General features: G+C 40.1%; 1 protein-coding gene across 2 annotated transcripts; it reads right to left on the bottom strand.

Annotated features, from left to right (window-relative positions):
- Positions 1–2,253: 2,253 nt before the first annotated feature.
- On the bottom strand, positions 2,254–15,106 carry LOC112294562 (regulatory-associated protein of TOR 1). 2 transcript variants are annotated; one of them, XM_024545150.3, is made up of 24 exons: positions 13,676–15,106; positions 12,566–12,668; positions 12,154–12,236; positions 11,727–11,885; positions 11,223–11,339; positions 10,892–11,052; positions 10,368–10,516; positions 10,034–10,178; positions 9,657–9,738; positions 9,079–9,180; positions 8,642–8,725; positions 8,345–8,455; positions 7,565–7,933; positions 7,164–7,347; positions 6,722–6,982; positions 6,064–6,414; positions 5,436–5,882; positions 4,997–5,120; positions 4,457–4,581; positions 4,004–4,149; positions 3,674–3,775; positions 3,353–3,438; positions 3,108–3,183; positions 2,254–2,857 (listed from the first exon to the last, which is right to left on the bottom strand). In XM_024545150.3, the coding sequence occupies exons 1-24, from the start codon at positions 13,988–13,990 to the stop codon at positions 2,528–2,530; spliced, it is 4,212 nt and encodes a 1,403-aa protein (XP_024400918.1). In that variant the 5' UTR covers positions 13,991–15,106; the 3' UTR covers positions 2,254–2,527. The 2 variants fall into 2 exon arrangements, with proteins under 2 accessions (XP_024400918.1, XP_024400921.1); XM_024545153.3 differs by lacking the exon at positions 8,642–8,725 and having other exon boundaries at positions 13,676–14,675.
- Positions 15,107–15,376: the final 270 nt, after the last annotated feature.

Consider the following 15,376-nt stretch of genomic DNA (forward strand, 5'->3'; position numbering starts at 1 on the left):
TGGTTACAAAAGTATAATCCTTAAATAGACTATATTTATTGTATTCTTAATTTTTTCCATAAATTAATCCAAATTCTTGTTATCTACATAGAAAGTCACTTGTCTAATACATCCAAATCTTTATTGTTACTTACAAGAGCTCTTATGCATATTACAAGATGTTTTTGAGAAGAAAAATGTAGATATTCTTTGAAAGTATTGTCTTTATGATTGTTCAATTGATCTTCAAAAAAGAAGTCAATCACCATTTGGACCAATCTATAGCTTATTGCAAAATGAATTGGATGCTCTTAATATAATAATTAGGTAACTTCTACCTTTGATATCAACTTTTTAATACTGCTTAGTTTTTATCAATACATTTGATTTTGTTCCAAAACACATATTTTATCTAATAAAACATGTTTCATTATTTTCTAAATAAAATTTCTTTCATTTAATTTAATTTTTTTTTTTTTCAATAGTATCATATAGATTTATTACAACTTTATTTATATCTTATTTTCCTAGCATCTTATGTATTCTTGTTAGCCATATGTATGAATTTTGTCAAGTTTTTGAATGATTACATAAACAATTAAAGAGTTATTTTTATTAATATTTATCATTAAGCTTTTATTAATTTAGGAGACAATAGTATTGTGCAATGTATTATATATTACTTTGTTTTGATTACAATTGGACATTTTCAATGCTATGACAATCAATGTTCTTTAAGAATAATATACACCCAAACAACTATATTGATGATTTAGTTTCTCTTTGGAATTTATAATTCCAATTGGAATTGAAGGTTTTGGAAAGTATTAAGGTATCTTATAGTAATTTGTGGTGAAAGTTTTGGAAGAGAGACAAAGAATAAATTACTTTCATAAGGCAAGGATATAAAAATAGAAAGTTTAAAAAAAAAAAAAAAAATTAAGGAAAAAAAAAAAACATTATAAAGTCAAGATAGTGTACAAGAACTGGAGGATAATCATCACCTTATTCTTTTAAGAATATGAATACAATCGAGATCTTATGCATACAGCAGAAATCATAATAATTACAATTTGATTGAATATAAAAATAGAAAGGCTATTGTTCTGAGCACACTGGCACGATTTCTGTAGATAGGATTACAACTACCATGAGTCTGAGAAAGTTCATTAAAAATCGAGGTAGACTGGAGAACATGGCAATCGATTCAATGGGATTGTGGCGACACTGCTAATCCTGAAGATCATGGTTTTCTAAGGTCAGGCAAACGTAACATCACCCAAGACGAGGGAGTGCCTTCCACTGCACATCGCAAGTGCCAAAATATGGTCTACTGGAAAGGAATCACAAGCTCGAGCACCACGTTCTCAAGTTAGTGGAAAAGGCATTCACAAACAGTGGACTATTGTACACTCGAAGGGCCCCTTCGGCAGGAATCTCTTCATGGAAGACGGGAAATACACACGCACACTATCGAGATCTGAACGAAAGAGAAAAACGACTATAACTCGAACTCATACTCTTAGGGACTAGTGCATTATGTTCAACTCCAGTGAGCGGGCACCGAAGAGGTTGGGAGATTTTCAGAGAAGTGTTGGGGCGGCGCCAGTTTCGTCATTAGCAGAAACAATTACCCTAGAAATTTTGTCAGTGAATGGACTTGCAAGGATTCCAGATCTAAGGAAAAATTGAAGTCTAGAACACTTGAATGAAAAGATGGAATTACATACACTAAACGTGTAAAAAATCACAAAATAAAGACAGTTCTGGGTTTCTAGAGTATAATGCAGAAGATGTCCAATTCAGCACTTGAAGTTGGTTACACTACTCACCCGTTGACTAAGTTAAAACATGGAAAATCAAGGTGGCATTCAGACAAACTGACCTGTTCTCGTGATTTACTTAGCACTTCTGCACAAGGGAATATGTTAAAGGATTGATATATAACATCCTACTAGGACAAGCTCGTGTTAAAAAAAACTGATCTAGTTGCGGGACACGAATGTAGGCGTGGTTCTAAGCACCAGTACAAAAAAGACAGTACTCACTGCCTAAGGTATGATTATCAGAACAGCAAGTTATTTGACAGGATAGAACTCAAAAAAGAGTATGCAGTATCCTCATGGACGACACAACTGAATTTGATTCTAAAATCCACAGATATCATAAATTGAACAGTTTAGTCCTACAAATTAACAGGACAATTTTGATCTTTTAGTGAAGCAGTCAACTAAAATGACTACTTCCCAGCTATTAAGTTCTCAAGATAAGAAATTGTAAGTGAAACGCAATTGCAGTACATCTAGATTCAATGGATGTATAAAAATACATGTGGCCTCCCTCCGAGACATAATACCGTCTCTCTCCAGAACTAATATTCCTCTAATGAGATAAATAGGAAAATAAAAATAAAAAGAGAAAAAAGATGTAAAGACACAGAACCGCACGTCAAAAAACCAGGTGCGGCTCCGACTCAAGGGGTAAAACTCCTCAGAATCACGTTTAAAAGAACCCCATTAGTCTCAATCATGGACAAATATCATTCTCCTTAAATGCTTTCCCCGGCATAGATAGAAATCATTGAGTCGCTTGCTCCCGCAGCTAGTAACACATTGTAAGGGTGGAAGCATAAGGATGTGACTGCACCAATGCTTTGGCCTAGAAAGCTGGTGTGATAACGAACCACGCTGAGCTGCTCCCCGCTCGTACTGAAAGTTTTGATTCGTTGCTTGCCTGATCCTGTTGCAATCACAGGGGCATAGCGGTGAACAGCTATGGAGGTCAAGTTGCCTTTGAGTGCATCCACCTCCAGATAGGGTTCTGAACTCTTCCTTATATCTAGCATCTTTAAATCTCCAGATTGTGAGGCTGAGATCATCTGCATCAAAAGCAAGACATCAAAAGGCGTTCAAATAGGCGAAACAAAACTTGAAATACACCATTAACGCATTTCATGAAACTTTTCTAACAACCAACACTAACAAGAATGGACATAAAAGTAATCAATAAACAAGCAACATTTGCATCAAATGTCGCAACATAGACTAACGATAATATTGAAACCAGAGAAACTAGAGCACGAGGTGTGGTCTTAATTGAAGATCGAATCAAAGAACATTAAAACCCACCTTGAGGTCATCACCCCCAGACAGAAAATCAAGACCTACAACTTTTGTAGCATGTGGTTTCATTTCAGAAACAAGCCTGCAAACTCAGTAAATGAAGGATTAACATTACAAAGGTTGAAGTACGTGTAAACGTAAACGTAAAACACATACAAGCCCTCAAAATCGGATTAAAATAAATACTGAGTAGAACAGCCGCAAATTCCTCAGAGTTACATAACTTTTACTACTCCAATTAAAGCACTTACATTTCTGTAGAACGAATGTCATAAACCCTCACAGAACCATCAGCACATCCAGTGAGCACATGGGAATTGTGCGTCTGACACGCAGCCTGTCATTGATCCAAAAATAAATTTAGCCGCATGAAAAAAAAAAAAAAATATTAACGACAGCAGTGATACTAAAATTTATGCAAGAAAAAGTGAACTCCAGCATATGAAAAATGCGGACGCAGACAATCCTAACAGAAAAAAGTACCGATTAATCAAAAAAATATTATAAAACCAACACATGAATCATTTAGCAACATTTAAGCGCTCGCCGGTGAACTAGAATCTCAAACTTACCATAGCAGACACATAACTATCCGAATGAGTAGGAATGCTGGAGGCTAGCTGCTCCCGATCGAGATCCCATACCAAGATACTAGAGATTTGACTCGTTGCATACTACAATCACAAACGAGAATAGAGGTGTAGATTATGAAAATTGTCAACAGAATAATCCTAGTAGCAAAAGTAAGATCTAATAATCAGAAGATGCATGGTGTAAAACTCATTCTTAAGCAGTATGAAAGTCCTACACAATCTGCACCATAAATAAACTATCTGAAACTTGCTGGAATTATAGAAATTGAAATGCGGAATGATTATGGAGAAGTAAGACCAATTCGTTACCAGAAAGCCCGTCATTTGTTGCCAATCTACCACAGCACTGATACCTCGAGCACCAGGTCTGTGCCCCTGCACAGCCTGCCATGAAGACGCAAGGCGATGCTTGCCCTTCTGTGTATAATCTTTCCACACCCTTACAATCCCATCACCTGCAAAGAATGGATTGCACAAAGGTAAACGAAACACCCAAGAACATCTAAATTTAAAGTTCCCATCTTACAAATGGGATCATAAATCAATTCCACAAAACCAGGACAGCTGACTCTCCACAATTGTAACGACAATGTAATGAACATGTTGAAGAATCAACAAGGCTCATGAACCTCTCAAGTATTGAAATGTTAAGGCATGAAGTATCTGACGCTAAGTCACTCGATTTTGATAAGAATGTCACCGTCATTGATGATGCCAATGCAGTGGCAAGTGGAGTACATGAAAAATAGACAAAGGACTTACTTGAAGCAACAAGCAATAAACTATCATCCAACTCGTTGAGCAAACAAAGCCTGGAGACCCCTTTGTCTGGGGCATTATGGTTTTCAAAGGTGTTTACAACTTCGCCTAAGTCGTAATCCAATATCCTGCAAATGAAACCTCAGAATAGATCATTCAGAGATACACCTATCAACAAAGGAGTAACAGAGATAAACACACATGCAGGCTCATTTGAAGAATCAAAATTTTTGAATCACGCTCTACACAATACAGAGTGCATTCTAACTTTAATTCTGATACGGGATGAATCAGGTCATAAGTGGATTCTATGTGGGGGAAGAATTACTGCATGCTCCTCCCGAATGAGCTTAGTAATACAAATTCACGAACTTGAAGGCAAATGAATCATGTGATTGCTCACTACCTTCAGCTTCAATTGAACTTGACAGCTACGCCTTTACATATTGATACAAGACATCACAACCAGATGCCAAAATGGGAGTTTATTGCAAGGGAAGAGAGGTTTATAGTCAGTTAACCCCACCAGAGCATAAACATTACCTGATTGTCTCGTTCCCATCTGCAATACAGACCAAAGGCTTGAAGGGGTGCATAAGCACTGCTTTGGTTCCAACTTCAGACCCAGTATCCCAACTGCCAATCTCATCAGTCACTTTGCTTGCACCTACTCCCAATTTCGACAAACCACAATAAGTCGAACGCCAAGCATAGTCATTGATAAAATGATCTCCAGGTTGAAACTGGGACTAGGATCAGTACTGAAACTGCGACTCGAGGTAAGTCACAAGACGGATAAAGGATGACAGTCCTAGCATGTTCAGATGACAAGCTTGCGATATACACAATTTACACATTACCCGCGCAGAATCAGATAACCACTGCTTTACATAATCTACCTCCCACCAGGTTCAAACATGGTGCTAAAATCTTTGCGCTCAAATGAATATATACCCTTAGAACGGACCAAAAAAATACTCACATGATTGCTGACACCTTTCAATGCCTTCGATCGCTTCTTTCTCTCTCATTTCCCGGCGGGCTAATATCTCTTCTTCATCATCGTGATAGGGCTCTAACAATGGCCGAGAAAAGTGTCCACAACTCCACTTATAAATGAATGATTCTGGCAACAGGGGTCCACTTGGACCTGCCTCCAAAGAGACTGCTGAAAGTCCAAACGTCGACATCCCAGCTGCATCGGCTAGACCAGGTGTCGATGTGTTGAGAATGGGAGATGAAGTATGGGCAGCGATATCTCCAGCGATTCGAACTGCCGGTCTGGAGGAATCCCAAGTTCCGCTCAATGCTGAAGAAATATCCATAGATGCTACACGTCTAAGACTACTACTAGGACCTGCAAGAAACGGTGGTCGAGTAGGAGGGCTGGGAGGTGGCGTTGAGATTCGCCAAGTGCTTGCAAGGTTTCCTGTCAAGAAAACCAATTACAAATTATTCCATGGCGTGCGTCTTTCAAAAGGCATTTATACAACAAACTTCGAACCCATTTCCAAACATTGCATATTCGTAATCAAAACAAAAAAATAATGACGGTCTGATTTGAGTCAAACAAATTCCACAGATATTAGGATGTAATATTGGTCACGAACCTGAAGCAGAAGCCACCCAAGAAGTAGACCTATGCAATATGCCAGCAACAGGAGGGGTAGGAGGAAGAGCAGCTACAGGTGTATTTCGCAGGTAACTGACACCACCATTAGCTCTTGAGGGTACCACAACTTGTGCTGCATCAACTCCACTTAACCTCAAGACTTTCCGACCCAGACTAGCCACGCGAGGGAAAGAGTCTCTAGCCAGCGCATACACAGCCATGATGCACTGCACGTAGACACTGCCAGCTTCTGATCGTCTCCATAGCCGGGACCCTTCATTGCTAGCAGCAGTGCCACTGGATTCTCTGAACACCGGGTCATCAGACGAAGGGGAGTGTCCTGCAGATGCTGAAGAGTGGCAATATATGATGAGCGTATATAGAATAAATCCAGGAACTGCTGGAATGAGTATCTTACAATTTATTAAAGCTCATTGCACAGCCAATCAAAGGCTGCATGTCACATAATTCAAATGGGCAGTGTGTAATTCCACAAAACTTTCGTTCTTTAAGATGACACATTACCCAATGGAACTCAAATCTAACTTCCAAAAATAAAATCGCACGGTTCATTACAATAGTATTTTGCTATCAAATTTGAAAATATTGGTATGGTACGAATTTACAAAGCCAAGCATTAAGTGAATTGATTTTACCTGGTGACCCTGCCGAGGACCCACTAGTACGGACAATGCGCACAACTGGTCGGTAGGGTATTCCCTCCTCCAAACTCTGAAGACCCTGGTCGATGTCTAGATATGAACCAGAATGACCAAGTTGTGCCGGGTAAGGGTACACTGGGTTCCTGTAACCAGCTCCATAGGTTGGCAGAACTGCTGCATGGGAAGGAGGTTTTAAGTAAGCTGCAGCAGACTGACGGAACATCTTGTTGTGTGAGGAAGCCAGACGTGCCATCGCTGAAACAACCAACACCTAGTATATTAAAAATAGAAAATAGACTTGAAAAGAGATTTCAACCTACACTCTCTCTAGCATACATCATCTATACGTGGCTCGAAAGTAACATCAAGAGAACTAAAAAATTCATTGCTCACTTCACGGACTGACTCATTAACATTAGTAAAAACATTTCCTCACCTATTGCAAGCTCAGCTCGAACAAGTGGACTTCCATCACACAAAACTTTTAGGAGAATAGTTGCCATCTGTTGCTCCGCAGTTAGACTATCCCCATCCGCATCGCTTTCGGTTTCTTCTGAGGAAAACCCGTCTGCTCCGACTTTAATAAGGGTCCCCAACGCGTATGTAGCCGCAGCTCTAACCTAAAAGAAACGATACCACCAGAGCTCCACACATTAATTCAACCCGAATTTACCCACAATATATAGCATCAAAAAAACCTTTCACACACATATGGAGTGAGAGAAAGAGGGAGAGAGAGAGTGCGGAAGAAGGGGGTTTGCTGAAGATCTTAAGGTACGAGGAGAGATATAGTGACAAGGTACTTAATTACACAAAAAAGTAACACTCTAGGCTCACCTCAGGCTGCGGCTCAGAAAGAACTCTACCGAGAATAGTCGGTGCATGTTCACGTAGAGCTAAGTCGATCCCTTCAGCAGATCCATCCCAAAGCTTACCCAAACAAAGACAAAGCCACTGGAGCAGCAAGGGTTCAGGCGATGGAGCGTTTGGAGATGCCTGTATATTTATAGCTGCTTGTATGTGTGAGAGGCAAATGGTGATTAATCCAGCCTCAATACAAGCTTGCTGACCATGTTGGTAATCATCAACAATGACTGCCAGAACAAATGCAGCCATAGCCCGCTGCTCCGCATGGATATCAGGACTATCAAGAAATTGTACGAAGTACGGGTGACCACCATCCCTGACGAGATCAACCTGACACGACTGCATCATCGTCGACGAAAAATTTCGAACATCAGGTATGAAATCCCACTTAACTAACCCGTGCCATCACTGGAAGCTCAAAGGTGAAACCGCTGATTTTGAATAGGTCCTGATCCTAACATAATTGTTCATGATAGTCGATACCTACCGATGTGCATAACTATCCATAAATTGTGTGCAAGACAGTCTCAGTTCGTGCTTGTTACGTGAACACAAATTTCATTCATTAATAATCACAGGAGGTATAAAAGAAAACATCAAAATTTCATGACTTCACGACCGAAAGATGACAAGCGTTGCAAATGCTTGCTTGGCGCAAGCTAAACAGCACTTCATACCCACAAAGAGCCCTTACATATAGAACTATTCTGAACAAAATAAGAGATAAACTATACAGAATGAGAACAACACCTTGTCAAGAGCTAGAATCTTTGTCCATATAAATACAAGAATTTGCCGCAAATCAGTAGCCGTTGCTTGCAGCAGCTTAAGGACATAGGGGAATATTCCTACAGACAAAGCCTGGTAAAAACAAAAGTACACAATACTTCATTAATGAGACACAAAACAGAAGGTGTTCTGCCCAAGTAAGGATTGCGACCAAATATATATTGTTTCACATATCTTCTTACTGAAAGGTTCACACTAACCGAGCGATACAACAGGGGCAAAGCTCTGAATAAGAACTGACAAGGAGATGATAGTTACCAAATCCAAAGCCCACGCTCCCATGTCCAAAAATCGGCCCAAAAGTACCAAAGCTCGAAATCTATGAGATTGACTAAGTAACACCTGTAAACTCAAATCGAAGAAGCATCTCTCATCATTCAAAACATAATCACGCACGACAAAAAGCATTGAACAGGCCTTTACCGGGAAATTGGTAGTGTGATTCTGTACGAGTACGAATCTCCGTTACATAAGTCAGCATCGATTAAGTAAAGGAAAAGCCTAGTCCTGAAAAAAAAAATGAGGAAAGTTTTCGAAAAGCTAACCATACTTAAATAAACTGTCACATTGATGGCCGATGCATGTTATCAAACAAAATATCCCAACGATCACAAACAGCATCTGTCCACGAGCATTCAATCACAAACACACATCTGGATTTTATCCAGGTTGCCAGGTACTATGCGACACAATACCTGCAGAACAATGGGAAGCTGCTCTGGTGGCTTTTTCCTATCAGAGCCATGCTCCAACCAAACTTCAAAAGCTGTCAATTGCTCCGTAAAAAAAAGACTAGGCTGCAAAACAAAAGACTTGTTTAATTAACCTTGAACTTGCGTGTGCACAAGAGTCTACACAAATGAAGCATTAACAACATGCTATCAAAAAGAAAGGTAATGGATCTGATTGTAACCCGTCATATGAACGAATTGTACATCTCAAATATATGCATCCCCAAATGTGTACCAAAGAAACCCAGAATTCAGAAAAACCACAGTATTAATATTTTGTTTTGAAGCAAGAAGCTCCATAAGTTTTCCATGCAGAAGATGTTAAATTATTTTATTTTTTATTGAAAAATTACAAAAAAATAACATATTATTATTAATATAATAAACTTCTGTTATCTTTTCAAAAAAAGAAGCGAACTCCACATCACATATCAAAAAAAATTCCCCTTGATTTGAAAACGAGGACTTGTTTAGAACCTTGTAAACCAATACCCAACTGTCATAGTCCTATACAAAAAATAGAGACAATGCTTCGTGAAAACCTGGAATTCAGCGTTCTCAGGATCGTTCAACAATGTTGGCAACTGTGAAAGACAAACTTCAGCTGCCATATCCCACGCATGCCTGCGTGAATACCACACAACATTTAATAAATCGAGGATTTTTTTAAGTGATGCAGAAGAATTTCAATTGTAAGTATTACCTTTTTGTAATGCACACTGAAGCAATTCCAAGAGAGGAAAAGCTACTAATTATGAAAATAAGTTCATCTTTCTCATATAGCTTACACAGGATGCATATTAACTACGAGGGAACACCTACATAGAAACTTCGCTGGATCCAAAATCTCATCATAAAGTTACATAATGCATGAAGAACAGAAAGAGAATAACAAAAGATCATGAAACAAATTACATACCACATAGGATGTTGATGCGTGGGGGGCAAGCGAGGATATGACTGCGGACAGCAGTTAGCAGACCTCATAATACGTTCAGCCAGCAAGAAATTCCGAAACAAGCTGGCAACAAGAAGATCTTGCCGGAACAACCGCTGAAACAGCTCTGCATTCATAAGTTTCAGATGTTAAAGGCTCGAGTTCGCGGACACTGAATACCAGCCAAGTCTGCACAGTTGGTTAATGTTACACCTAAAGGTCAAATTATCTAACTGTTGATGCTGCATTCAATAAATAAATAAATAAATAATAAATACAGCGAATAAAATCGAATAAGGAGATTCAGGTTACTTACCTCGCGGCAGCACGTTCCATGCAATTGTATCAGTTATAGCAGTAAATATCCAATTCAACTCCCCCAAAGGAGTTTTCCTATCATTCTGACGACCGGGTATCTGGTCGATAAGCTCAGGATCTAAGCGAAGTAAAGATCGTGGACAGAACCTGAACCATAAGAAACTATCACTTAACACCCATGTGTACATCAAGCCAGAGTAACAAGCACAGATGCATATCATCATCTGGAACGCATAATACATGACTCTTGCAAAACAAAAAACTTCTTGAAGTTCCAGTCCAGAAACGCTTCCAGCAAGAAGTATTCAAGTCAACCCCATGGACTTAAGTTGAAAGGAAAAAAACAAGTATGCTAATTCAAAGGAGCCAATTCCCAAAAGACAAGGATGTCAACTTTAAGTACAGGTAATGTTTCAAGTGATAACATCCTGTGGTGTAGGGAAAAAACCATAACTCAGATCAACAAATACAGTAGATCTAAACATCTGAGAGAAGTTACTAAACCCTCAAGTGAAAAGTTACCATCTCAAAGCAATTTTGATCGGGGTTGTAAGACAGGAAGTAAAGACATCAGCTGGCAGCTCCGTATCCTGAGGAAGTGTTTCATTTGCTCCACAAGCAGCTAATAATATGCAATCTTTCAGAGAATTCGAAGATGCACCCCCAAGACCCCACTCAGGTCGCTATTTCAAACCAATGTAAACGCATAAAATTAGTTTCCATGAGCCTAAGCTGCAAAACGAAAGGATTTCTTTGCGAAACTAATAGCAACCCCCAGGTTGAAACAACGATGGCTATCAAGTAAATCCGTTAATTAAATGAGTTAAACATTGCTAAACCATGAATAAATCACCTCGCAGAACGCATTCACAATCATGCCAGCTGCTGAGCAATCGAACACATAAATGCAAGGATTTCCAAGCCACGACTCCAGTTCGTAAACTGAAAGCGGTATGTATTGAGTGAAATTCTGCCACAAATCCAATCGAAAACATAAGCAGAGCACGCAACGAATATCCCTTTATTTTACATGTTTAAGCTAATGAACCATGAGTACATCTGTCGAAACACAATGCTTGGGGCCTATGTGCAGTCAGGTCTTATTGGTCAGTGAAAAGCATTCATTTTACAGCACTTTGCATAATCGCTCTCAAGGAACACTGTGAAAAGTCAAAAATTGATCAAATCGATTCATATAATTTATTATACACCGCAGCAAGCTTACCAGAACATGGGCAACAGAATGAAATGTGAACATCATAACAGAGGACCTTCAACCTATGAGTAGATAACCATTTTACCAGGTGTTACAAGATAATTCCAACACACAGAGGGCAACAGCAAGCTAGAAATCAACCTTGTTGAATACCCAAATCTCTCCATTAGTTGTTGGTCTTGGAACACCGTGACCGTTATAATGAAACAGTACTCTTTCGCCCTTCGCATTCTTCCTGCAACTTAGGCACAATTTTTTTACATCTTCGACAGTAGGATCTAAAGAGACCTTGTAGCGCGCCTGCAATCAAGTCACATACAAGTGATTAGCAATTACCATAGACAAATACTAAGCAGCTGGCATCATCTAAACGTAGCCAGCAACAAAACTAGTAAGATTCAACTTCCACCGCAAATATGATGTTGACATGAAGTGAAAAGGACATCAAATATCAAAAGTTGAACGAAATATTCCAAAGAGTTAAGTTTGATTTCGCCCAGGCGAATTTTCTTTACAAATGTGAGCAGAAATTGTAAAAAAAAACATAACATAAGATAAAACAGCTTACCCTGGGCTGCCACCGCTCATACTGAGTTTGCAGGTTCTTCCCAATTGCTTCTAAAGCTTTCACAGAGGCGGTTGAGAATGGATCTGCAAATCAGAAAGCGTGTCAAATGCAAGTGCTCTGCAAACACTGGGGCGATAATCGGAAATGCAAGACAAAATATCTTTCACTAAGCAAGCACAAGCGCTTGTTGAATAAAAAAAACTACACAGACTAATACACCAAAATCATGAATACTAGGTAAAACTAATCTTTAAAAAATTGAATTAAACATGTAATAGTAGTCTCGAACACTATAGTAAATCATTAACAAACATAATTTCAGGAAATGATAGAGCATAACGTGTCTATGCATAAAGCCATTTTATTACAAGTTGACAAACGTCTTATAACACAATCAGATAGGTTTAAATACCTATCCAGCATTCCAGTCGGGCGCAAGGTGAGATTTTAATAACATCCGGTGGATCCACTCCAATGTTCAAGCACAAACACAATGCGACCCATCCAGTTTTCATCTGTCATTGAAGAGGATACACAAGGACATTGTTGATAAAATTGGTTCAGAAGCCCAAAAAACCTCACCATGCAACATATACAAAAAATGTAATTAAAGGCGAAATTAGTCGCACGCCAAAATAATAAGAAAAAAGCCAGTCATAAACGAGGAACCCACCCAAAAACGAGGAAAAATAGGCAGCATCAAATGATTGTGAATTTCTAATTAAACTAGGCCTAGAAGCCAAGATACCTTCCGATCAGCACAATGTTATAGACGGCATAAAACTGTAGGCGAACAAGAAGAAGGATATCAACTCGTCAAATGCCATAACCAGCGAAACCCACCTTGAGGATATATATACTCAATCAGAAGTACCATGAAAATGTATCCAGCGACAAATCTCCACTCCTTGGAAATTCCATCGAGGAAAACTTGCTTTCACTCTAAAATATTTTTTATTTTTTTAATTAAAAAGAGAATATCAAAAATAACAAATAAATAAAAATTGTACACTTATATAAAAGTTGGCACGCAACTATCACGCATACTATGCACAAACTAGAAAATGAAGTTGTATAAAAGAATTGACAATGAGTTCTGGGAGCATCCAACGTACAAATTATGTGATGAGCAATTAAGTTAAAGCTAAAATTTAAAGACTCTCTTTGTGGAAATATTACACTCTGTTTGAAACAAAAGCGGGGCAAAGCTCCGTTAGTGGTAACCAGCAAATATTCAAACAATTTTGGATGATAAATCAAAATTTCTTTATAAAGTACCACAACAATACCAGGCGTCCATAGTTGACTGACATGACCAATAGAATCGTCTTACACCATCAAGTCAAGCAGGGAATCGTCAAAGCCGCTTCTCTTTCAGCTTCCTCGAAATAATCATTAATTAAAAATTATATGCAAATAACGATGCACTTATCAAAAGCCTTAAGATTCTGTTACAACAATGATGAGCCTCAGGAAGACAAATGACAGAAGGCAGCATCAAAGAATTGTTGGAGCTACTTACTCGATCTTTCATTCTCCACCTCGAAACAACGCCAGTTTCAGACGCCGCCACACTGGCTTCGTCAATATCATGACGCAAGTCACAGAGGTAAGAGGTATTGGAAAGGAAGGACACCCCGCGTTCGTTAGCACAGCGCCCCTCATCTTCTTCTGCGAGCTGGAGTACATCCTCGATCTGGTTCCTTCTACTTAAATCTTCGATCATGTTCTGCGGAAGGGTTGAAACGACATGCGGCGCATCGAGCGGACCTAAGTGTCCTCCCCCCATGCTATCCATACACCGCTCCCTACAAAGTACTGTATCTCTTAATGCCATTCTCTGTAGTGAAAGCCCACCGTAATCCTCCACCGCATCTACGTCGGAGCATCCAAGTCATCCTCGGCATCTGCCACGTTCAAAACTCAAAATGCTATGGAGCCGCTTTCATGAGGAGCAAACGAGTGTTCACCCCAAGGTACTAAGGAAAAGCCATTCACCTCGCAGAGAAGGACCTAAAGAACCTCCACTTCGTGAATGCTGACTTTCTCACCAAGAAACCGGGAAATCAGGGGGGCGCCATTGCACGACCGAACGGGCGGCACAAGGCGCCCATATCTCACGAGGTCCGAGCATTTCCACGTTCCAGCGTTAAAGATAAGCAGACTTTTTTCCCGTTTTTTCTTTGATTCAAGTTCCTCAGAAGAAAATGAGTAGCCCCAAGTTGGGACCAACCGCCGGGAGTTTAAGGGGGGAGGGGGAAAAAATTATAAAAACGAGCGAAAGGGTACGCAATGCACTTGCAGCTTGTGCTCTGTCAATATTGAATGATAGAAGACAACATCGGTTGAGGGTGACCAGAACGCAATCGTATAAAGGATTACCCGTGACAAGCTGCCAAATGAAGTCTAAATTTCAATGTCCGAGGATAATAATCGACTTTTACTCATTTCAAATGAGAGGATTTAGATGCTGAGCCTTCGGCTTCCAGACCTTGAATGAGAATCACCCCGCTGCTCTTCACAACACCGCGCACAAGCTCTTGGAACCCAGAAACCAGGTTTGCATACACCACTGCAGGGAGAGCTAGGCTTCCGTCACCACCAGTCACACACAAACCTGCGCCTACCAAACAAAACCACGTGCCAACATTGTTGAATTCTTCGCACTGAACAAGTCCAGTGGCAAGCCAGCCACCCACTGAGAAGCTTCCTTAGCCGAATTCTAGGGCAGGCGAATCGAATACGGGGGCGCCACAATCACTCCCCTCACGCCATCCTCACAACGTCCCGAAGCACCAACAGTTCCAACGGCCCGACATCTCGCAGCAAGGTAGACCTCCGCTGAAGCTCATCGTCCATGATGAGACAAATTCCGGACTCAGCTCATCGCGGTGGCGGTAACACAGCCAGAAGGTCGCAAAGAAGCTAACAACACCACCACTGACTGTCGGATAACAGTCGAAGTAGCAGCAATAGCGCGGAGAACGAATGAAGAAGGTTCAGGGCAACAGCAACAGCGCGGGGAACGAATGAAGAAGGTTCAGGGCAACAGCAACAGCGCGGGGAACGAATGAAGAAGGTTCAGGGCAGCAGCAGCAGATGAGGAATCCAGCAGGAGGGGAGAGAGAGCAGAGAGTAAAGAGCTTGGAGACGCTGATGGTCGCAGGGAAAGGGAGGGAGGGGGGAGCGCCATAGCCAGAAAGGGACGGAGGCGAAACATTCA

Source organism: Physcomitrium patens, chromosome 17 (genome assembly GCF_059467195.1).
Source record: "Physcomitrium patens ecotype Gransden chromosome 17, ASM5946719v1, whole genome shotgun sequence".
Taxonomy (NCBI): Eukaryota; Viridiplantae; Streptophyta; class Bryopsida; order Funariales; family Funariaceae; genus Physcomitrium; species Physcomitrium patens.